At 41.5% G+C, this 25,721-nt stretch overlaps 1 protein-coding gene across 2 annotated transcripts in view; it reads left to right on the plus strand.

The window, feature by feature from the left end:
- CDK20 (cyclin dependent kinase 20) overlaps positions 1 to 25,721 on the plus strand; it is a 592,070-nt gene that overhangs the window by 352,843 nt on the left and 213,506 nt on the right. For both annotated transcript variants that reach the window (XM_044080368.1, XM_044080369.1), the window contains exon 4: positions 8,655 to 8,776. In XM_044080368.1, the coding sequence (XP_043936303.1) occupies positions 8,655 to 8,776 (122 nt within the window). The remainder of the gene's footprint in view (positions 1 to 8,654; positions 8,777 to 25,721) is intronic.

A 25,721-nucleotide genomic window follows, 5' to 3' on the forward strand; every position in this document is an offset into this window, starting at 1 on the left:
TGATGTGGTATAGCAACAAACAAAAGAGGACACGGTCCTACCTCCATTTCAGACTGGCTGTTCAGGTCTGGGATCTAGCTGTCCAATATCAAGTGACTCTTCTGGCCTATATACAGTCCTTCAGAGCAAAACATAGTGGGAGACTCTTTGAGCAGGTCCAGTAGACACGCTCATGAATGGATGCTTCACAGAGATGTGTTTCTGGACCTTGTCCATCAGTGAGGTACTCTACAGGTAGATCGCCAGAGTCCCAAATCCCTCTGGTTTAGAAGGTGGATGCCCTATCTTTTTCTTGGACTGGGATATTTCTCTATGCCTTCCCTCCCCTTCCTCTGATTCCAAGGTTACTGCTCAAAATAAAGCAAGACTCCTCCAGAATCTTGTGGATGACTGCCTTAGCCCAGACAGCATTGGTTCCCCCTTCACCTAATCAGGGGCAATCACCACAAGTTACATCACAGGGTGCACCTTCTCACAGAAGAGGAGGAGTCTTCATCCCCACTTGTCCAATGTTCAGCTGACACTGGAGGGTGATAGGGTTTTGATCCCTTTTAAGCACCTTTTTTTCTGAGGTTGTGCTTAGTTTCCTGGCCTCCTGCAGAACCCTATCTACCAGGAAATCATATTTGTCCAAATGGAAGAGATTTTCTATCTGGTGCCTTTCCCGTAAATAGGATCCATTTTCTGTGTAAGACCCTCTGGTTTTCTCTTATTTGTGTGAATTGCTCCATGCTGGGTTAACTTATTCTTCTGTTAAAGCTCACCTTTTAGCTATTTCTGATGGTCTGTAATTGAATCCTCCTCTTGCCTCTAGTTTCGAGGTCAAACAGTTTCTTAAAGGCGTCTTTCTTATCAGGTATTCCAGGAAGCCTATTCCACCTTTCTGGGATCTCAATTTTGTATTTGAAAAATGGACCCAAGCTCCTTTTGAGCCTGCAGCTTCAGCTTCCTTGCAACATTGTTCTTGAAAGACCTTTTTTTTTTTGGCCTTTACTTCAGCTAAGAGAGTCTGACCTCCAGGCTCTTATGGCTGTTCCTTCTTTCTTAGTTTTTCATAGGGACATGGTGTCTCTTCATGCTAATCCCTCTTTTATGCCCAAGATGGTTAATGAGTTATCTCTTAATCAGTCTGTTAATTTGCCCTCCTTTTTTCCTTCTTTGCAGTCTGCTAGTGATAATATTCTTCACATTTTTGATTTTCATAGACCGCTCATGACATCTTGAATAAGACTAAAACCATTCACAAATCTGAGCAATGTTTTTACTGAATTACTCTGTAAACCTGTTTTAAGCTGCCTAAAGGCCAAATGTTCTGCTAAGCTTATTATTCATTACATCGCTCTGTAAATATCACATTTGCTGGCCTGGGCCTATAGCACTGTTCCCTAGCCCCAACTACAGTACCAACCCCTAAAACTACACTAGGAACACTAGTTGCCTATCATATATTCCCCCTTATATTATCTTTAAATTGGAAGCAAAATATAGAGATTTCCCAAAAAAGTAAACTAAAAATTGTAAGTAAATAAGGAAATTAATGTATACCCCGACTTACAATTTAAACAGTAAAATTAAGCAGTCAAAGCTTACTCTGGGAAACCTAAGCAGACTTACCTTTGATTGCAGGTTCCTTGTGTTTGGTAAAACCCTCATCCGCTTGCCCTCGCTGCGCTCGGGCTCGCACTGCACCTCTCCCTGCCCCCAATTACCACCCGCCCCCACTGTGTCTAACTTTATAGCCACAATACCACACCCCCTCTAGCTAAACCAATCAATAATCCTCTACTCAACTTAACCCATCCCACATTCACCCCTCCATTTTCTCCTATCTGAACCAATCAGTGCTATACTGCTTACACTATTCCAGCTCCCACCCCTCCTCCCAGTAGTTAATATCCTACCACAAGATCCTTAGGGCCCTAAGCCTATAACACTAATCTAGCCACCAACTATGTTACCATCCAAAGCAATGTCACTACTCCCTCTGCTATCCCTCTTGTTAATTCCATATTTCCTCTCCACTTGTAAATCAGTCTTACCTAGGATTTCACCACCCAAAATCTCAAACCATACCAGATGTATTGGACATGACAGGCTACCCACTAGTTACTACTATAACCAACTCCTTAACCTCTAGACACTATCAGCCTATTAGACCGAGATATATCAGCACAAAAGCTAAACACTATCAAAAACTTATAAACAAAATCCTGAAACTTATAGAAATGATAAGCTATAACCTCGCAATGGATGGAGATATTCACCCAAACCCTGGCCCTGCCACCCTAGATAGGGCAACTTCATTTGCCACTAACCCAGATGAATCACTGTCTATTAGTAAGTCCCCCAACTCCCTCCTGGTCTGCCATCTAAATATACGTAGCATAAATAACAAAGTACATAATCTACATGCCTTCCTACAAGTCCATTCCCCTGATATTATATGCCTAACTGAAACCTGGCTGAAACCATCAACCTCAGATAATGAAATTCTACCACCTGGGTATAATATAATTAGACTTGATCACTCTGTTAGGAAGGGAGGGGGGATAGCTGTACTCTTCATATCTACACTAAATGTTACCACAGTCCCCATTCAACCACCCCAGGTCAATAAAGCAGAAATAATTGCTGCCAAGTTCCAAATTAACAAAAACAAATGTATGCATATAGTCTGCGTGTACATTCCCCCAGGGAATAATACTAATACCCTAGAATACATCCTCCAGTGGTTAGCTAATAACTATCCACAAGAAACCATTGTACTTGGAGATCTTAACATTGAATGAAACACTTGTTCCTCTCAATCTCCTATCACCCATGTAAACCTGTATGGATTCACACAGATCATATCCACCCCCATCAGGATAGGGAAACTTAACCAAAAAGATAGTATACTGGATTGGATACTAATCAATAGCCACCCCCAAATGTATACATCAGGGGCCATCCCCGATGACCTCAGTGATCATTTTCTCACCTTTATCTGCAAGGACAAATCAAATAACTCTCATCAGCCCATGAATAGAACAATAAGAAATAGTAAAAGCTTTAATCCTAGTAAGTTCCAGGATGAACTTAAGATATGCAACTGGTCTGCCCTAAAATACTTGCCCCTAGACGAAGCTGTTGTCTACTTTAACAATAAATTCCTCACCATCCTCGATTCTCATGCTCCTGCTCATTCTACAAGGGTAACAACAAATGCTGCCCCATGGCTCTCTAAAGAAACCAAAGAAAAAATCATAGTCAGAAACAAGGCATGGGCAACATGGCGTGCTACAAAAGACCCTCTAAATGAAACCAAATTTAGAGAACTAAGAAATGAGACAAAATGATCCATTCTATTAGATAAAAAAAACTACCACTTCCATCTCCAACAAGGAAACCAAAATAACCCCCAAAAATTCTGGGCAGGGATAAATAAATTGCTGCACCCAGGTCAGCCCACCACTCTACTGATAAACTACCAGTAGATATTGCTAACACCTTTAATAATTTCTTTACTGAAACTATTCAAGCCCTCGCTAGCCAATTACCTCTTAACTCCATTAACCCACTGGATAACACTCCCAGTACCCAGCCCACCTTTAGCTTCCAACCAGTGTCTACATCTTTCATTTGATCACTACTCAAAAAATTAAGCTGACCTTCTCTCTGCTGAATATTTGCAAAAAGCTTCTGATACCATAGCGTACCCCATTTCCATTCTAATTAACCGGTCCATATCAGAAGCCTCAGTCCCCACTATCTAGAAAATATTTCGTGTCATACCCCTCCATAAAGGTGGTAATGCTACTGATTTATCTAATTACAGACCCATAGCCATCCTGTCACCTCTGGCAAAAATTATGGAAAAATGTGTCCATAAACAACAACTGTACATTCTAACCTAAAACAACCTTCTGACTATCTCTCAGCATGGCTTCAGGCCAAATCATAGTACTACCACAGCTCTCCTCACCTTCTCAAATGCAATAAACTATAACAGGAACAACAACAAGCTATCCTCAGTCCTTTTCTTGGACCTGTCCAAGGCTTTTGATATGGTTAACCACCATCTTCTCATCAACACCCTGGCAACAATGTCTCTAGGCAATCACTCTCTCTCCAATGGTTCGAATCTTACCTGCACAATAGACAACAATCCATCTTATGGCAGAACAACCTGTCAAACCTCCTACCCAACACCCTAGGTGTCCCCCCAGGGGTCTATTTTGGGACCACTTCTGTTTTCCATTTTTATTAATGACCTCTGCACTGTCATCCCTGAAGCCAACTGTATTCAATATGCAGATGACTCAATGTTGATCTGCACTGGCACCTCACAAACAGAGCTGATAACAATAACTCCGAGTACATTTAACCTAGTAGAGAATTGGCTTGCCTCTTGCTGTCTGATTCTAAATCCTAACAAAACAAAGTTCCTACTTTTTCTCCCACCCAAAGATCCATGGCGCTAACTCTCTCCACTAAGTCTAATAATGGTGCCATAATCTCACCGGATGCCCATACAAAACTCCTAGGAGTTATTGCAGATAACAATCTTAAGTTTGATGTGCATGTTATCAAAACTATCAAAACCATTAATAGAAAGCTGGGCTCAATATATAGGATAAAGCCATTCCTTACCCCACCTGCTAGGACTGCCATTGCCCACTCCCATTTACTCTCTACCCTCTACTGTGCTTCCCGTTTACTTGCCAGCTTAAATAAAACTGATCTTAACAAACTCTCAAGCTACTATAATAACATTGCTAGATTTGCCACTGGTCTCCTATAGAATACATCATTGTAAAAATCTAAAGTATCTCGGATGGCTAGAGCTACCCAGGCAGATTCGGTATAATCAACTTATTGTGGCTCACAAAACACTCAACCAACCAGAAAATGCACCTGCACTGAAAAACATCATCTTTCCCCACTCCAACTCCAGATGACTCCGCTCATCTAATAGACAGGTAGTGCAAACCTTCAAATCCAACAACTCAGCAGGTGACTCCCTGTTTGCCAACTCTGCTAGCAAAATCTGGAACTCACTTCCTGCTAACATTACCCTAGATACCACCCTATCTCATTTAAAAAAAAACCCTTAAGGAGTATTTCAAGTCTCACTGGATATGTCCCTACTCCAAGCCTGACTAAATCTTTATTCATACTAGTGTACTCATACTGTGTTTGTAAATGGAACCCAAATATCTTTTTATTTGTTAAGCCAGATTAGAAGTTTGTTAGACTGTATAAATTTAACTGTGACTGTAAAGTGTGTTTTATTTGTACAATGTTATTATGACTCTTGTTTTATCTTTACATTGTGATGAATGCATATGTTACAACCGTTGGAGCTTTTCTCTCCGGGCTTCCACTGAAAATGGACATATATCCAGTCAGACTATCCCAGTCAATAAATGTAAAATAAAATAAAAATAAAAAATAAATTGACTCTTTTCATCCCAGATCTCTAGGTTTGGCTATTTCTAAGCAAACCATATTCTCATGGATCTCTAAGGCCATATATTTTTATTTCTTTCATGGTAAATGTCTTTCTGCCTCTGCAAAGGCTCATTCTGCCTCTGCAAAGGCTCATTCTGCCAGAGCTGTTGCTTTCCTGTGGTGTCTTTTTCAAAGGACTGGATACCAGTTCGATCCTTAAGGCTGCTACTTGGATTTCTGTCCATACCTTCACTAAGCATTACAGCTTGGATGTTGTTTCCAGAGCAATAGCTGGCTTTGCCAGAGCTATCCTGCATGAGTTTCTAGAGGGCTCCTCTGTGCCTTCCTCCTCCCAAGATTCATCTTGAGCTTTTGTTCTCTCCCGTTTGTAAAGAATACTGCAACAATGATATGGAAGGACATAGTACAGTTGTGTAAAGTTTTACCATAATAGTAGATGTCCTTCTCTTCACTGTTGCAGTATTCACTTCCTCCATCCTCCCCCTTGTGCTCTGCTCTTTTCCTTCTATTTTCTTGGTCTGGAATTCTTTAATTTCTTTTCTGGATGCACATGTTCTTACTAGTTCCTAAGACTGATTGTTCTTCCTCGGGCTTTTCTGTTCTGAGGTCTGTCAGTCTGTATGTTACCTCTATGTCCTATGCCTTGAGTGTGACGTATGGCATCTATAAATAAGGCTTTGGTATACTGGCCAGACATTGGGGCTGCCCTTTGCAGGGGATTCTGTTTGTAAAAGAATATTGCAACAGTGAAGAGAAGGACATCTACTGTTATGGTAAGTTTTTATACAACTATACTTTCTGAGTCGGTGCAAGGTTCATATAACTAAGAATATAAACTTTTCATCCCCTTCCCTATGGTAGAATAAGAAATTGGAAAAACTGATGAGATATAAAACGTGTAGGTTTTCAGTTTGTAAGTCACACAGAACAAGAGGTGCTATAAATTATGTAATGAGGCAGCAAAGAAAACTTCACCTAGTTGTTCAAAAGCTGAAGCTATGTATGATGAACATCTAGCAAAAGCCAAAGATAACTGTTTTTTAACATGTGAACCATCAAAGGTGTAGTCATTTTAAAGTTGGTCCACTGATTGTCAATTGTTGAGTTTTAGAAACCACAGACATTATGCTGCTTTTCATTATGTTCTGTATTCAGCTAGTTACACCAAAAGTAAATATTAATTTTCCAATAAGTTCAACAAGAGTTGACTGCAGTTGTCGTTACATTTCCAGATATGTTGAACACAGCTTTAAAGAATGTAAGAAGCAAATAATAGTATGATATTCCAGACCTGTTAATTCACTACATTTAAGACTCGCTTGTAAACGTACTTGCATTGCTGCTCAGTAACTTCATTCAGCGGGGTTTTGTTCTTCTCTCCTGGAAATTAGCTGATGTTATCTCACTTCACAAGGGAGGGTGTTATGGCAAACTCAAGAATTACTGATCAGTCATTGTGTCCTGCATTCTTTATAAATGCTTTGAAAGGTGCCTGCTTCAAATTCTCGAAAGTAATTCTCGATGTATCATTACTAGACTTAGCAGCATGATTTTATGAAGGGTAGGTTGACCTGTCGTGCTTGTCAGTTTTTTTATGAAGCAGTAAGGACTTGATAAAGGGATTAGTGTTGAAGTTATCTATCTAGATCTCACTAAAGCATTTGATGGCTCCATCCCCCCATTATGCTGAGAGCAAGTAGTTCTGTAATTCACTGGATAAAAACATGGTTGCTAGCAAAGGAACCAGCAGTTCGTGTGCTTGGTGAATACTTGGATTGCTCCATAGTTTTACCAGGGTTTCCATATAATTCTGTGTTAGGTCCCATTTTGTTTAATTTTTTTTTCTCATTTCCAACAACACAAAAACACTGGCTGTTAAGATATGCAGATGATATTTAGACTGAAACCTTCATTTTTAGGAAACCTGATGTTTATAATAACTGAAGCAAGTGTTTGACTAAAATTATGGCCTATATCTGAATTCAGATAAATGTAAAGTGATGCTTTTTTGGAACAGCAAGACCAACAGCTGCTATTACCTTGAGCTCTGTACCACTTGTTGGCCTTGAAAAGTGGTAGAAAAATTACCAAATGTATACCTTTTTGTAAGGATGCAACATACAAAGAGCATTTAAACTTGCTTAGTCTTTATTCATTCACATAATGAGCAGACTTTCCTGCATTTAAGACACTTCAGGGTGAAGCATTAAGGTTGTCACTGGATTCAGACATCGACAATTCATTCCAGCTGAGAAATCGTAATCTGTTTAAAATGTATACATTTAAAACTACTAAAAGAGAATGTTTTATTTCTTTGTTACTAGACACTATTTGGAATATATTTCCAGTTGACATCAGATGCTCCAAATCCATGTTTGCCCTTAAAATTGTGTTAGACAGCTAAGTGTGTTTATTAGCTTATACTCCTGGCATTTTGTGGTCTGTGCTTTAATGGCCTTTGGGTCTGCCACAGGTCACAGGAAACTGTGTTGCCATTTGATCACTTTCTGAAAAGTAGTAGCTTTTCCTTATCAGCATATTTACCAAGTGCAAGGATTTGTTGTTTTCTTTATGGCCTTTGTCAGGTGGACTCTTCTATTTTCCTCATTTTCTCTCACAAACCGGGCAAAGTTGAAATGGACTGTTCAGCTGATAATCCAAGGCTTTCAAATTTGTGATGCTTTGCTCCGTTGCTGTACTAATGTTGCACAACACAGAATGATTATTGCACTTCAGTTGTATGCCCATCAGAAATTTATTGCTCTGCCTCCTTTGACAATTGCTAAATTTTCATCCTTTCTAGCGAACTATAAAAGATTAGTCTGTTGTTGTTGTTCCCTGTATGAAAGGTCACTCCTTCATTCTGGTTGAGTTAGCATTGAGATGCTAAATTATGGCAACTATAGCTGTTGCTGCACTGAGAATTTTACTTGAACTTAATGTTTTCCATCTCCACTGTATCATGTCTGCCTGTAGCTATACCTTGGTGTATTTCTCATAGATTTGATTGTTTCAGTAGTACTTCATAATTTTTCCACCTTCTTTGTGTCTGACGTGGTCAAGGAGTATATTTAATGTCTGGTACATATTCTGACTAGAAATGAATAAATAACTTTAATATGTGGAAAAAATGATTATTAGTTTTGCATAGACAATAACTGATCATTGTCCTTGACTACTGTTATTTCTTTTCTTTTCAGGACCTTAAACCTGCTAATTTGCTAATAAGTTCTACTGGCCACCTGAAGATTGCAGATTTTGGACTAGCAAGAGTGTTTTCTAATGAAGGGGAACGACTTTACAGCCATCAGGTGGCTACAAGGTCTGTATAAGCTACCCCGTGCCTCAGATAATGCTGTTTTAGGGAGTTCTTATTTATTCATTTATTGACATTTGGTTGCCAGGAAAGTCTGACTAGGTAGGAGCCCATTTTCGGTGGAGGCCCAGGGAGAAAAGTTCCAAAGTATTACAAAACATTTTAAGAGCAATAACTTTGCGGTCTTCAAAAATAATAGAAAAGCATCTACAGTTTAAACAATTGTACCAAATTAGACATAATATGAAAAAGTTGGTTAAGAATAGTTAAAGTTATATGATGAAGATTTAATATTTAGAGAAATTTTAGCTAGTTTATACAGAAATTAAAGGTAAGTTAGTATAACATAAAACAGGAATTGCAATATTAAGTGAGAGAAAAGCAGGCTTATGGTATATTTAGAGAAAGCCAGGGGAGATAAATGAATAGAAGTAAGGAAATGAGTGAAGAAGGGAGAGTTAGGAGATGTAAGGCATAAGCAGGTATGTGTTCACATTAGGGATAGGATTAGGAAGACTTGGCTTGTGGCACCACATGCAAAGTGAGCTTGTGTCCAGGTCTGGTACTTGCTCATTTATTCTTTTATGTAGTATGAGTATGGACATATCAGTTTAATATTAAATATACTGGGAATGTCAGAAATGTAGCACATGCCCCCAACACATACACAACAGAATCCCATGCTAGGATCAGTTGGATGAGGTGGAAGTCAGTTTGCAGCACAGCAGGATTAAAAGATTTTCTCAGTTTTATAAAGTTGTGTCTGATTTTGCTATGATGACCTTTAGAACAGCCACCTTTGGAGTGAAAGTATTTAAGAGAAGAAATAAGGCTTTCCTATGGTCTTTGAAATGAATTGGTACATGTTCAAGAGTCTGATTCCAGCTAATACTGACACATTGATCATTTTCTAGTGAATGGGCATGAATTTGCAGACTGTGTAGAAGTGGAAAGAAAGGCTGCCATATTCCCACTTCAGTCATTGCACTCCCCTTACCTAATGTGACCTATTTCCAGACTATATATCCTAAGGATGAGTTACAAATCACTGTAGATTTGAAGGGTCTCAATTTCTCTGCTTTCATTGAAAGTATGATCTCTGATTCAAAAGAAAACCTACTGAAAGTGTCTGCAGAAAAGATCATGTGAAACAGGCAAAACAAATAATATCCCTTCTGTGCTGGTACTGTATGTACTGTAGTAGTGTTATGTAACTGATTACATGTGAACTATCTGGTCTGTTTGGGAAGTTGAAATTATATGTAAGAACCATAACTGTACATATTGATTACTGCTGCAGCAGACCTAGCTGTATGGGTTATATCCTGGCAAGGATATAGCAGCCGGCCTGCTACTAAAGCTTCAGGGCACCATCCATATGCCCAAACTGTCAGGCAGCTCAAGCTGAGCTGACTAAAAGACAAGTTTTGACATGAAGCCCTTCAAAGCTTTACTGCTGCTGAAGTCTACTCTTCTCTGAGTCTTTCCAAGGTCGACAGTCGACTTGTGGTTCCTTTGCTGGGCAGATAAGTTTCCTTTACGGAAGGACTTCAATTATCTTAATTTTGATAATGTTTTATTACTTTTCTCTTCTGGAAAGTTCTTTTAAAGCTAGGACTGTTGTGTTTTAATGGACGGTCTTGAGAATGTAACATACTTTTAAACAGAGCGCTTGTTTTTTCAGTCAGTTTAAAAGTGGTGTAAAGTAACTGAAAGCATTTTTTGTGGACAAATTGTGTTTATGCCAGCCTTGCAAAAGTAAAATAGTGTTGTAAACTGCTTTTACTGTGCTTTTCTGTAAAAAAAAGTAACTGTTGTGACCTGGTAATATTTAGTGAGAATTGCTGCTTGCCTTCACTGGGAAAGAGGCACCATTTTTTGCTTGACCATGGTAAAGACTACTGATCTCATGGACAGTCCTTTTTCCAGCCCCCCCTAAGCAAACAGCTTTTGCCACTGCAGTAAGCTAGCAGTTTGTCTCAGCCGCAGGTGGGTGACTGATGTGGCCATTTTTTGTATCTCTGACAATTCATCTTTTCCCCGGCTCCCTCTGGTGTAACAGCTACAGACACTATGGACATTGGGTTAGCCACGTCCTCTGCAGCTGTTGGTGTCCCCTCAGTGAGCAAGGAGAGCCACTCTTGTTGGTTTTGGGAGAGGAACAGGGTAGGTTTCCCTGTTGTGTCAGAATACTGTTCCCATCCCAGGGGAAGCTGCTGCTGCTATTAGTAACACAGTTGGCCATTTTTCCTTACAAAATGAAACAGAAAAAACAGGTATGGATCTACTTCTCCTCAATTTTCTTTGGATAGGAGTAGTTTACTGGTTCTAGCTCAGGGTTTAATTCAGGCAATTGATCCTTCTTGTAAAGTAGCTTCTGGTAAAAGAGAGATGGAATCCTTTTCCTGAAAAGATTCAAGATTCTGAATCTGAAGAGGAAGATGCAGAGATGGATGTAGTATTTTTTCCTCAGATTTCTGATTCAGACTCAGATGAGAGCTCAGTTTCTGATTCTCCCAGTGGTGGTTTCTCTTTCTTTGAGACTATTGCCAGAATGTGACAGTGTTTTCATTGGGAGAATACTGAGGTTTCTTAGGACCTCAGAAAATCAGTAAAAACTAAATGAAAACTCTAGCCAAGCTAGAACTTCCAATGAGTGACCTCTCAAGCCTCTTGAATCAGAGGCACATGGGATATATGCAAATGACCCTTATGAACACCAGATGTTTCAGCTAATTGGCGATTCTGAATGTCCATGACTTGTTTCGTCATTTTAATGTACAATTTCGGGCCTATAAAGCCAAACCCCACTAGCTGTGGATATGCATATTTTGGCCTTGTTATGACCTCATCAGCACAGCACAAGCAGAGTGTTTGACTAAGCATAAGAAATACAGGGCTGTTATACCTAGCTGATGTCCATTATCATTAGGGTGACTGCAAAATATCCCAAATAACAGGCAGTGCTTTTAGAGTTGCAAGCCTTTCAGACTGCTGTTCCTTTGGGAACAGTTACAATCCAGACAATATGTCAGCGGTTTGGTACATCAACAAGCAGGGAGGAACCAAATCCTATCCCGTATGTCGAGAAGCTCTGAGTGTGGCAATGGGTGATCTCTTCCAACCACTTTCTGATAGCACTGCGCATTCTGGGGAGTTCCAGTGTGATGGCAGACACAGTAAGCAGGTATATTATTCTACCACATGAGTGGTCCCTCAATTCAAAGTTGACAGGAAAAGATTTTTGTCTGTGGGGCCAGCCTTCTGTGACCTGTTTGCCTCTCCCCTAAACAACAAGTGCAGCAACTATTTTGCCCTGATTCCCCTGCCAGGGGAGTCCCCAAGAAATGCTCTTCTACACACTTGGCCCTCTGGACTGCTGTATGCCTTTTCCCTGTTTCACCTAATTCCACAATTCCTACAGAAAGCAATCAGGCTGAAGAGCAAAGTAATCCTCATTGCACCTTATTGGCCTTGACAGATGTAGCTCCCCTTCCTTTGGCCGTATCTGATTCAACAACCTTGGATTCTGGACCTGGTTCCAGATCTTCTGTCTCATCCAGTGGGACTACTTCATCCAAACATTGTGAACCTCAAGCTGACAGTTTGGTTTCTCCAGTTCCATTAATAGCCAGGCTTCCTTCACTTTCCTCCCCAGTACGCCATATTCATTTGGCCTTGCATAAACCAGCTACAAGCATACTATTTGCTACTAAATGGAGAAGATTTACCTTTTGGGCTTGTGACAAGAATGTTGATCCTTTTTCAGTGCTCATTGATAAGATCCTAGAATTTTTAGCTTCACTTTTCAAAACACTTACTTCTCAATCTACCATCAACATTCAATTAGCAGCTATTTGTAATTTCCATAATGGTTTTGGAAAATCCTTCTTGGCTTCTCATAAACTTTGTAAAGCCTTCTTAAAGGGAATTATCTTGCTAAAACCACCTTACAAAGATCCTACTCCACCGTGGGATCTGAACTTAGTGTTACAAACTATTGTTCAGTCTCCTTTTGAACCATCAGCTGAATGTGATCTAAAGTTTTTATTCTGGAAAACTATATTCTTAGTAGCAATAACTTCTGCCAGAAGGATTTCAGAAATACAAGCCTTATCTTGTAGTCCTCCGTACCTGATTTTCCATAAAGACAGTGTTTCACTAAGAACCAGTCCTTCCTTTTTGCCTAAGGAAGTGTCAGAGAGCAGTATCAATAAGACTATTCATTTACCAGTATTTTTCCCAGTTTTGCTAACGAAGGCGAATACTGCTTACATGTATTAGATTTTCACAGACAATTGCTTCTGTTTGCACAAAACTGAGAATATAATACAATCCGATCAACTTTTTGTCATTTTCGTATACAAGACTTGGCCAACCAGTGAGTAAAGTGAAGCTAGCCAGATGGCTGAAAGATTGCATTTCTTTTATGTATAATAAAAATAAAATTCATTTGCCTAGGCATTCAAAGGCTCATTCAACAAGAGGATTAGCTACTTCAGCAGTTATTCAGATGGGAGCTTCTATGGATGACATTGGTGCAGCAGCAACTTGGGCTACTCCTCATGCCTTTATTGCTTATTACAAATTGGATTTGGTCTCCATAGGAAGAGTCATTTGGTTCTATGGTGCTCAGGAATATCCTTCCTTAGTCCACCCAAGGCCTAAGGTAGCTGGGGACAGAGATAAAGTGAAAATTGAGAATATCAGATAAAGAACTTGTGTACTCACCATAACGTTCTATCTGTGTTGTCCATTTTCATTTACCTTTGACTCCCCACCTTCCTTCCCCCTGCCCTTAAGGTTTTTGGTGGTTTGGATAATGGATATATGCCACTTCTGCTATTATTATCATTATTATTATTATTATTATGTTTCCGGATATGGACTCGCTAAATGTTTTTGGGGTTCTGTCACTTTGTCTATATTTCTGCAAGCTCAATCTGAGGTAATAGGGAAAGGAACATTGTGGGTAAGGGTTAGACTCTAGAGTGTTTGGCTTCCACGAGCTGTAGTAATGGCCTCAAACCCATATGTCAAGGATAAATGAAAGTGGACAACACAGATGGAACATTATGGTAAGTATATAACTTCTTTTTTTATTTCTCCTGTGTCTAAATTTCAGAGAAACTGCCCCAATAAGCCAGCCTTTGTTCGCAGGTAAACTCACCATCAAGCTAAGGGTAAAAAGGGTGGCAAGCAGGCTCTTCCTGCTAAGGCTACTTAGACATTCCTGCCTAAGAAGTCTGACTATCCTCTTCTTCCCAGCCACGTTTTTCTTTCTTTTCGCCTCTCTGTCCCCCCCCCCCCCACTTGACTGTAGATTACTCAGGATTCCTGGGTCCTGTCCATTATTCACTGGGGGTATTTCATGGTCTAGAAATCCCTTCCCCTTTTATGGGTATGCCTCATCCCCCTCAGGAACAACTATCATTTTTTCCAGAGGTGCTTTGGGATCTTTTGACTCAGGGTACTGTTGAAGGAGTTGCCTGTGTCTCAAAAGGGGGGTTACTTCAGGATGATTCTAGTGCCCAGGAAAGAGGCTACTTGGAGACCAGTTCTAGACCTCTGTCATCTAACACTTTTCTGAGAGTGCACTCCTTTTGAATGTTGTCCCTTCAAACTTTGTACAATCTTCTGCTTCTTCAGGCTTAGATGGTGTCTTTGGATCTCAAGAATGCTTATCTCAATATTCCAATTCATTCTTTTTTCAGGAAGTTTTTATGCTTCTCTGTTGCTTCTTGGCATTTTCAGTTCTCTGCTTTGCCCTTTGGCCTTTCTACTGCCCCAAGGATATTCACCAAGTGCCTTGCTCCTGTGGTTGTTTATTGCAGGATTCAGGGGACCTAAGTATTTCCTTACTAGTTCACTCTCATAACTCCTGGATCTTTGTATTTTAACCCAATATGCTCTAAGGTGCCTGAAACTACAGGAAGAAGGTTCTGGAACTCTCCGGATAAGTTATAAGAAGAAAAGATGTCAGTGAATCAGGAAAAGAGGTTGCAAAGCTGGGATTGCTGCTAAACTGAAGACTAATCCTCGTAGGCCTCACAGGCGTGCACTGCCATCCATACTGCTAGCTAATGTGTGCTCACTGAACAACAAGGTGGACATTTTAAGGATGGAACTCTCCACAAATTATAAGTTAAGAAATAACTGTTTATTGATATTTAGTGAGAGATGGCTGCATAGCAAGATCAGTGATAGTGCTGTTAACTTATAGAGGGTTTTACACACTTACATGCAGACAGATGCCAAGCCTTGTGTGGAAAAGCCAAGGGAGGTGGACTTTGTATGTACGTTAATGAAAGATGGTGTAAGAACTGTGAGATTGTACACACACACTGCTCTGATAATCTACAGTTCCTGTCCTTAAAATGTCAACCTTTTTACGTACCCAGGGAGTTTAATAGAGTCTGTGTAACAGTAGTGGTCATTCCACCCAGTGCTAATAGCACTGAAGCCCTGAACAAACTACACAACTCTATCTGTGAGCTACAGAGTAAAAGCACAGACTTTGCACACGTGGTAGCAGGTGACTTCAATCAATCTGATCTGAGAGAGGTGCTACACCTTTATTATCAATATGTAGACTTTCCCACAAAAGGTACAAGTATTTTGGACTGGGCATACACCAACATAAAAGGAGCCTAAACGGCAGTACAACAACCTAGGAAGCTCCAGTCACCTTTCCAAAGTGCTTCTACCAGCCTACAAACCTGCACTGACTAGAGAAAAGCCCACAGCAAAGCTGATCAGAGTTTGGCATGAGGGGGCAACGGAATGTCTCCAGGACTCTTTTTGAAAGTACCTGCTGGGATGTATTCAGAGAGGCAGCCACATCAGATCAACAGGTAAACATAGATAACTACACAGAAGCAGTAATGGCATACATCTCAAAGTGTGTTGATGATGTATCTGTCACCACAATTATCACAGTTAGAGCAAACCAAAAGCTTTAGCTCACTAGTAAAGTCTATGAACTCCTGAAGGCAAGGAATGCAGCATTCAGGTCAAAAGACAAGGAAGGTCTAAGTGAAGCCAGAGCAAATCTAAAAAGAGGCATTAAAGAGGCTAAGAGGGAGTAAGGAAGGAGGGTACAGTGTCGCTTCGAGGACACGAGGGATACTAGGAGTCTTTGACAAGGGATACAACAGATCACTGATTTATAAAACCCGGGCAGCTCAGTGCAAAGACAGCATTGAATTTTTGGACATGCTGAACTTCTTTGCCTACAACTAGGTTACCCACTGACTGCATTGAGGGGGTGCTCAGTCATAACTCCGAGGAAGTGAGGTGTCAGCTAAAGAAAGTGAACCCCAGGAAGGCTGCTGGCCCAGACAATATACTGGGTAAAGTACTAAAGGATGTGCAGATCACCTATGCTCAGTTACAACTGATATCTTCAACACCTCCCTTGCTCTAGAAAAGTACCCACTTGCTTCAAGGTAACAAATATCATCCTCTTCCCAAAAAAGCCAATTGCTCTTGTCTGAATAACTACAGACCAGTTGCTTTGACTTCTAATGTCATGAAATGTTTTGAGAGGATTGTTAAAAAGCACCTGCCATCAACCTTTGTTCCTCTGCAGTTCGCTTATTGGGAAAACAGGTCCACTGCTGATGCCATATCAGTGGCATTGCACCTCACACTTTACCATTTAGAGGGAAAGAACAACTATGTCAGACTGTTGTTCATAGATTTCAGTTTGGCATTTAATACTGTGGTTCTGATGCAATTTATCAATAAGCTAGTCACCCTTGGAATTAACAAGCACCTTTGTAACTGGATCCTAGACTTTTTGATCAACAGACCACAGAGGACATGTGGAGGAAATAACACCTTTGGGTGCAGAATTCTCAACACTGGTGTTCCTCAGGGATGTGTACTCAGCCCACTGCTGTTCACTATCCTTACCCACGACTGTTCTGCAAAACACAGTTCCAATCATATCATCAAGTTTGCAGATGATTATCAAAGAAGACAATGAAAGAGTGTACAGAGACGAGGTCAACTGTCTGATTGACTGGTGTGTGAGAAACAACCTAGACCTGAATGTCAATAAAACAAAGGAAATCATCATTGACTTCAGGAAAAGGCTAACTCCCCACTCATCGCTCAAGATCAACGGTGAAGAGGTAGAAAGCTTTAAAAATACAATATTTCTAGGTGTATACATTTCAGAGGATCTCTCTTGGACTGTGAATACTGATCAGTTGGTCAAAAAGGCCCATCAATGTGTTCACTTTCTGACAAGGCTCAAAGGAGAAAAGTTTCCACTTACTGTTCTCTCCACCTTCTACAGAGGAGCTGTTGAGAGCATTCTTACCTTTAACTTCACTGTTTGGTTTGGGATTTGTACAGTAGCTGAAAAGAAGAAGCTACAGAGAGTGGTGAGAGTTGCTGAGAAAATCATGGGCACCAGTCTACCATCAGTCCAAGAGCTATTCACAGCAAGGAGCCTCAAACGAGCCCACAAAATACTTAATGACTCCCTGCACCCTGCACATGGCTGGTTTACTCAACCGTCATCTGACAGGAGGTACCACAGTATTCACTGTAGGACATAAGTCGAACACCAGCCCTAGTGAATCCACCACAAACGAACTTATTGCACATTCCAAACAAGATACTGTTATTATTTATTTATTTACTTAGATATATTTACATTCACATGCAATTGCCTGTTACTTGTTTTATGGAATATACATAATGAGTGACAGTTTTAGTTCATGTGCAATAACCAACCTTACCTGTTATGCTGCTACTGTACAGTATTTATATGACTACATAGGGGGGTTAAGATTTTTTCTTATGTTCTTGGGGCATAGCCATTAGTCTCTAATTCCCTTACTTGATATGTCTTATTATTGTATTTGTTGTATCCTGTTCTTCTGTACTCTCATGATGAGCTGATACTCCTAATTTCATTTAGGACTACACATGTCTTCATATCTTCTTTGCCTATTGGGACTCCTAGTATGGGATTTTGCTGTCCAGTATCAAGTGACTCTTCAAGCAGTTTACATTCCCTCAGGTCAAAACATTGTGGCAGATGCTCTGAGCAGGTCCTTAACCCAAGCCCATGAATGGATGCTTCAAACAGATGTGTTTTTGGACTTTGTCCACCAGTGGGGTACTTCTTAAATAGATCTTTTTGCCTCCCCTCTGAACAGAAAACTTCCTCTTGTTTTGTGCCAGAGTCCCTAGTCCTCTGGTTTGGAAGGTGGTTGCCCTATCTTTTTTTTGGAAGGGGATGTTTCTTTATGCTTTTCCTTCCCTTCCTCTCATTCCAAAAGTCCTGTTTAAAATTCAACAGGATGCTCCCAAAATCTTGTTGGTGACTCCCTTTTGGCTGAGACAGCATTGGTTCCCTCTTCTGCATTTAGCCAAGGGCAGTCATCATAGGTTACCTCACAGGGTAAACCTACTCACACAAGACAAGGGATGTGTCAACCATCCCCACCTGTCCACTCTTCAGCTGACACTGTGGGTGATAGGATTTTGATTCCACATAGACACCAGGCCAGGAAACCCAATACCAGAAATACCAACTTATTGAAATGGAAGAGGTTTTCTGTTTGGTGTCTTTCTCATAACCTGGTTCCACTTTCTTTGGATGTTCCTTTGGTTCTCTATTGTATGTGTGAATTGCTCAATGCTGGGTTGGCTTATTCTTCTTTTAAGGCCCACATGTCAGCTATCTGTGCTTGTGTGCCCTTATCTCCTCCTTTACTTTCTAAATTTGAAAGGCTCATCCAGACTCTGCTACACTTTGCTATGAAGGAAAGGTTAGTTTGCTGTTATTTTTTGTATTACTGTATTGCCTTTCTATATTTTGAATACTGTAGTTTGTTTTCTTTACTTTGTGTTTTGCTTGCATTCTGTTTTAACAGCATATTAAAACTTCAAAAGAGACCACAGCTCTCTCTGTTCTGAGTCAGGCAGAATTTTTTTCCGCCCTCCCACCCATTTAAGCTGTCTTGTTAAATACCACTGTCTTTCTAGTTGCCCGCCTCTTATGTTAATCTGACCATATATCTCATTTCTCTCTACTTTCACTGGCTTATGTGAGTAATCACAAAATCATCATTTTGAAATCCCACCCTTCAATTATTTAAATTTATTGGCCATCCTATAGTATTTCATAGTACCAAAATACAAAAGTGACCACCCCTTTCAATCCATCTTGCTGTTTTAAAAATAGTAACTCTCCACTAAACATATACCTTTTAAACAGGTAAAACTCAAGTTACCTACTTTCACATCTAAATTCTCTAGTGCACACTGCAGAGTGCATTCTTTTCAATCTTACCTTTAAGCATCCCTGTGACTAGCACTTTCTCTAATACCTGCTGGAAAGCACTAGGAAGCCTTAAACTCATACAAACACTGAACTCTCCTTGTTAACAAGGAGAAATTAATAGTAGGCACTAAACAGCCTATAATTGCAAAGTACCTTGCTAAGTAAACAGCTCCTATACTTTACAAAGAAAAAAAAAAAAAAGCCCCAAACCAAGCATGTCCAAGGGTCAGCTTCCGGTGATTTCTCCTGTCCACCTGGTGAATCTGGGCATACTGGGGCAATGCAGCAATTGCCTCATGTACACAGACAACCCTCTCCTCCTACCACCCAACACTACAACCTGTGAGAGATGCACTTACATAGCCAAAATGGAAGCAAAGCTCTCTCCACCCAAGATTGTGCTAAACAGTCAAGAGGAGAAGGTTAACACCCACACTACATCTCAAGCAACACATAGCCCTTCTAAACCCACACCACCAACACCCACATATAGCAACACTAAATCCACATATGCAGAGGCCCTTAACTGTAACCTGCCCAAGCAACAAAGACCTCTGAAGCTGAAACGCAAACAAACACCAATCACAACCAATGTGTCACATAGTTCACAGTGTGCCACCCAGCAACAGCCCCTAAGGCAAGACAATGTACCTAACACTTTAGTCATAGGTGACGCTATAGTCCGGCACACTGATGTCCCTCTCACCAGGTTGAATAAGGAGAAAATTACAGTCAGCTGCCTGTCGGGTGCCAGGATCCGCCACATAACGCATGCACTCAAGTCACTCCACAACAAGTACAAATATGACTCTGTCATTGTCCATGTTGGAGTGAATGACTTGAGACGTACCTCCCTGGACTACATGAAAAGAGACATGGAAGAGCTCTCGGATCATGTGGCCCAGGCAGGTATGACCCTAGCCCTGAGTAGCATCCTGCCTTCGCCCAGAATGATACCACAATATAAGGATAAAATGATTGACTTCAACAATTGGCTAAGCTTATGGTGTCATTCAAAGGGGATCCAGTATCTGTCTGCCTGGGATGACATGATTGACAGACCACGATGCTTTGCCAGAGATGGTCTGCACCTGTCACCCCTGGGATTCAGGTTATTGGCTAAGGCTCTTGCCACCCCTATAGTGCCTTTTTTAGGCAAACTTCAAAGGACAAAACCACCACCGTAACAGGTACAAGCATGCAAAATCTGAAGGTAATGCTACTCAATGCTAGAAGTCTAAACCTCAAAATGCACCCTCTTGAGGCACTCCTAAAAATGGAGAACATCGATATCTGTGCAGTAACTGAGACCTGGTTCAAGGCTCCAGAGAGCACCCCTGCAATACCAGGCTACAACTCTTACCACACTTTTCGGCCACCAAACCAGGACCCGAAACACTAAAGGTGGAGGAGTGTCAATATTCACCAAGGATATTCACACCACCAGGCTAGTTGGCCAACACAATGTGTCTGAAATTCTCCAAGTGCAACTAACACTAGGTAAGACTGCAATCCAAATTGTAGCTTGCTACAGATCCCCCACCATACCCCAAGATTCTCACTACACCTTTCTAAACATACTGGAAAATATTAAGATAGAACCAAACACCCTAATACTGGGTGATTTTAACTACCCTGCCATTAACTGGGAAAACTACTCATGTCCCAACACCTTTGTAATGGTTCTTGGAATTCATAAATTCCAATGCCCTGGATCAACTAATCCATAGTCCCACCAGGGGCTCCAGTATCCTAGACCTGGTCATTACCAACATGGGAAATCAATGCTCCATACCTATGGTCATCCCTCGTTAGTCAGGTCTGACCATAAGCTAATCACCCTTAACATCCACATCCCACCCCACCCCCAGTAAGGAAACCACCATAAAAACTTCTCCAAAGCCAACTTCATGCTACTCAAGTCAGAAGTGACAAACTTCATAACACCCATGCAGGCGGGAACTGAAAGTTCAACTGCTGAATCCTACACTAAGGCACTGAGAGCACATCCACTCATGCATGAATCGTGCCATCCCAAATAGAACCAAAATGCTCTCATCCAAAAAGGAAGCCAATCTGGTGGTCCCCTGCCATAAACAAACTTTACAACAAAAGGAAGAAACTTTTGCAGAAAGAGGAAAATCCCAGGATGCAAAAAACTCCCTTACTAGCCTCAGTAAGAAACTGAGAGGCCTCATAAAATCCTCCAAAGCTAGTTACGAAAATAAAATTGCCAAAGATTCCAAAGACAACCACACAGCATTCTATAACTATGTCAAGAATCTAAATGGCAATGCTCAGATCTGCTCTGAGCTAAAACAGAATGGCATTAAATATACTCATCCAAAGGATATTGCCAATGTCCTGGCAGATAGATTCAGTGCCAACTTCACCCCCTCTCACCCCCTAAATGGCCCATCTCAATACCAGAAGATTGCCAAATTCCAGTAATAACGGCCACACAGGTACAAAACGCACTCTCTAAAGCCAAGAATACAGCATCCATGGGACCAGATGACATCCCGGGCTGTGTACTACATGAACTACAATATGAACTGGTACCTCACCTAAGTGTCATGTTTAATCATAGCCTCACCTCAGGTTTCGTGCCCACTGAGTGGCGCAGAGCTACAGTTATCCCAATCCACAAGGGGGGATCCACCTTGGATCCCGGAAACTACCTTCCCATCAGTCTGACAAGCCTTATCTGCAAGGCCATGGAGCGTATTATCATGGAACTTATAAACAAAGACATTGGCAACCTTCAAACACTGGACCCCACCCAGTTTGGGTTTGTGAAGGGCCGATCTTGTCTCCTGAACCTGATTGACTTCTTTGAATCGGTCTCCAGAGCCATGGACAAGGGTAAGGTGGTCCACACAGCCTATCTAGACCTTGCCAAGGCCTTTGATACCATCCCCCACTCTGGAATCATAGATACATTTACTAAGTTGGGCATTAATCCCTATGTCACCCAATGGGTTGCTAAATGGCTTACTGATAGAACCCACACTGTAAAAGTAGCCGACTCCAAATCCAGCTCCAGACAAGTGACAAAGTACAGTTTTGTACCTACCATAAATGTAGATGTCCGAATAGGAATGCATCTGCAGTCCTTACAAATGGGTTGTCCTGTCATCAGGCAGCCCTTCGGTCGGCCGGATTCCAAAGTCTGGGTCTGGCCTCGGCTGGTGTCGCACTTCACCCGACGTCATAGCTGCAGCTCTTCGGGTATAAAGGCATCAGCCGACGCCATTTTCCTCAGTGTTTCTTGCCCCAGATGCCAGTTGCCCTCTTGGATAGCTAAATTTTGGATAAATGCCAATGTTTCCAAATAGTAGAAGGCAAACACAAAAATAAGCATGTATGTACATATATACAAACAAATACACCATAAGAGATCCCCAGCTAGCTATTAGATGGGCAAATACCCTAGGAATACCTCAGAGGGAAGGAGGGTGGGTAATCCTGACTGCAGATGCATTCCTATTGGACATCTACATTTATGGTAGGTACAAAACTGTACTATGTCCTTCAAGGATGCATCTGCAGTCCTTACAAATGGGTAGAATACCATAGCCAAACTAGGGAGGAGGAAGAAGAAATTATGGTGTAGTTAGGATCCCTTGCAAAACAGCAGCGGCAAACCCTGCTCGGGATCTAGAGTATAAGGGTAAGTTATAATGCTTGGCAAATGTATGCACGGAGGTCCAAGTAGCAGCCTCTATAATGTCCTTGGTAGCCACTCCTCATAAGAAAGCTGTGGTAGTGGCTGTAGCCCTTGTAGAATGAGGCCTTATGTTCTGTGGAGTTTGCTTTCCATGGTAGGAGTAGCAGAATCTGATGCAATTTCCTATCCACATGGAGATTGTCTGTTTTGAAATTGCTTTTCCTTCGCTTCCTGTTGCATATGCTACCAGAAGCTGGTCAGTTTTTCTATTGCCCTTGGTTCTGTCCAGGTAGTAGCATAACTGTCTATGTACATCCAAAGTATGCAGCAGTCTTTCCCCCCTGTTCTGTGGATTGGGGAAGAATGTAGGTAGGTGGATAGCCTGGTTTAAAGACACTCTGGATACCACCTTAGGCATAAATGTAGGATTTGTTCTCATGGACACTCTGTCTTGATGGAAGATTAGGAAGGGTTGTACTGCCATTAAAGCCTGTAGCTCAGAAACCCTTCTTGCTGAGGTAATTGCCAGCAGGAAAGCAGTTTTCCAGGATAGGTGTTGAAGTTCTGCTGTTGCTGCTGGTTGAAGGGAGGAGTGTCAATTTTCTAGCACAAAGTTCAAGTCCCATGCTGGCAATGGTGGTTTCCTAGGAGGTTTTACATTTTTAATTCCTCTCAGAAACTGCCTGAGTAGAGGATGAGAAGACAGGGGATCAAGCTGTATTCTGCAGAAATAGCTGATGCATGTATCTTGATGGAGGAATAGGACAGGCCTGTATGGAAAAGCTCTGCCAAATACTCCAGGATGTTGGCTATGTCTACCTTTGACACATCTTTCCCCTTTCAGTACTCCAAATGAGAAATCTTTTCCATTTTCCTGCATAGTTCCTTCTTGTTGAAGGTCTGCGGGCCTCAAGGATAATGTCTTTAACCCTTTGGGATAAATCTGGGTTAGTTGCTCTTATGTAATGTTCCAGGCAGTCAGCTGCAGAGTTTTCAGGTTTGGATGCAGGGTGTTGTAGCCGCTCTGAGTTAACAGCAAAGGAATCAGGGGTAGTGTCCACATTTGCCCCGAGACATGCTCCTCAGTAATGGGTACCAATGTTGTCTTGGCCAGTCTGGAGCTATCAGAATGATCCTTGGACGTTCCTCTTTGATTTTCAATAGCACCTTGTGCATCAAAGGAAGAGGTGGGAATGCATATGCTGTCAGGCTTTTCCAACTGAAGGATAGAGAGTCCACCTTCCAAGCAAGTGGGTGGATGCGTCCTTGTGCAGAATTTCTTGAGCTGGTGATTGAGTGGGGATGCGAATAGGTCTATTTGTGGTAGTCCCCATTTCCTTGTGATGGCCTTGAAGATGTCCGGGTGTAGCATCCATTCGTGAGCATCCGAGGTAGTTCTGCTTAATATGTCTGCTAGGATGTTTTCTTTTCCGGTACAAAAATTGCTTGTAACTGAATGTTGTAGCTCAGAGCCATATTCCATACGTCCAGTGCCATCCGGCATAGAGGGACTGAATGAGTGCCTCCCTGTTTGTTGATGTACCACATGACTGTGGTGTTGTCTGTCCTTATCATCAACTGCCCTTCTTGGAGGAATGGTCTGAAATTCTGGATTGCCAGTTTTACTGCCAGCATTTCCTTTTGATTTATGTGCAGGTGCAGCTGATCTTGAGTCCATAAGCCTTGTATGCACTTGTCCAGCATGTGGGCCCCCCAACCGAGGTCTGAAGCATCCGTTGTGATGGTTTGGCTTGGTTGAATGCTGTGGAAGGGCAAACCTGGGTTTGACTGGCATGCCTGAGCCCACCATAGGAACTCTTGTTTCAGGCATGGGATTAGTGGTATTTTGGTTTCTAGGCTGTGCCTGTGTTGAGACCATAAATTCTTCAGGTACCACTGTAGCTTTCTCATATGTAGTCTGGCATGAGGGACCAGGATTATGCAGGATGCCATGAAGCCCAAGGCCTGCAGTACTTTCCTTGCTGTTAGTTGGTTCTGCTTTGTTAATGCCAAGAAGTAGAGAGGAAGTTGTTCTTGTTTTTCTGCAGTTAGGAATGCCATCTGTTTTGTTGTGTCCAATTCTGCACCTAAGAAGGTTATTCTTTGGGATGGTATCAGTCTTGATTTTTTTATATTGACTGTATATCCCAGGGCTTGCAGTAAGCAAATGACTCTTTGTAAGTCTTCTGTTAGCTTGTTTCTGTTGTCCGCTTGTATCAGGCAGTCGTCCAGGTATGGATATATTTGGATTCCCTGAAGCCTGCAGTGAGCGATTACTGATGCCAGGCATTTTGTGAACACTCTGGGCGCAGTAGATAAGCCAAAGGGCAATGCTGAGAATTGATAATGCTCTGATCCTGCAAGAAATCTGAGGTATCTTCTGCAATTTGGTCGTATGGGGACGTGCAGGTATGCCTCCTTGAGATCTAGAGTCACCAGCCAAGACTCCTTGTCCAGCATGGGAAGAAGTTGCTGTAGGGTCAGCATTTTGAATTTTGGAACAATGATGAATGTGTTTAAAGCGGACAGGTCGAGAATAGGCCTCCAATTTTTCTCTTTTCTTGGTACCAGGAAGAGTCTGGAGTAAAATCCTTTCCTTGTTCCATAGATGGTACCCTTTCCACAGCTCTCATTTTTGCTAATTGAGCTATTTGTTTTAGAGCTTCTGTCTTTTGATTTGGTGATAGGTTTGGCATTCCTCTTTTTCCTGGTAAAGTATGGAAATGAAACCTGTAGCCTTGGTCTATAGTTTGCAAAATCCACTTGTCTCTTGTGATGCAGTGCCAGTTTTTGAAAATAAGGCTAACTTTCCGCCTAAGGGTGCTGCTATTTGTTCCTGGTAGGTGTGCCAGAGCCAAGTCACTGTGATTGTCCTGTTGCAGTGGTAGTAGTTGTGTCTGTGCCTCGCTGGTTGTTACCTTGCCACTGGCGTCCCCTGTAGGCACCTCCTCTGGATTGGTTTCTGCCTCTTGAAC

The sequence above is a fragment of the Protopterus annectens genome, chromosome 8.part0 (genome assembly GCF_019279795.1).
Source record: "Protopterus annectens isolate FY-2018-M chromosome 8.part0, PAN1.0, whole genome shotgun sequence".
NCBI classification, from domain to species: domain Eukaryota; kingdom Metazoa; phylum Chordata; order Ceratodontiformes; family Protopteridae; genus Protopterus; species Protopterus annectens.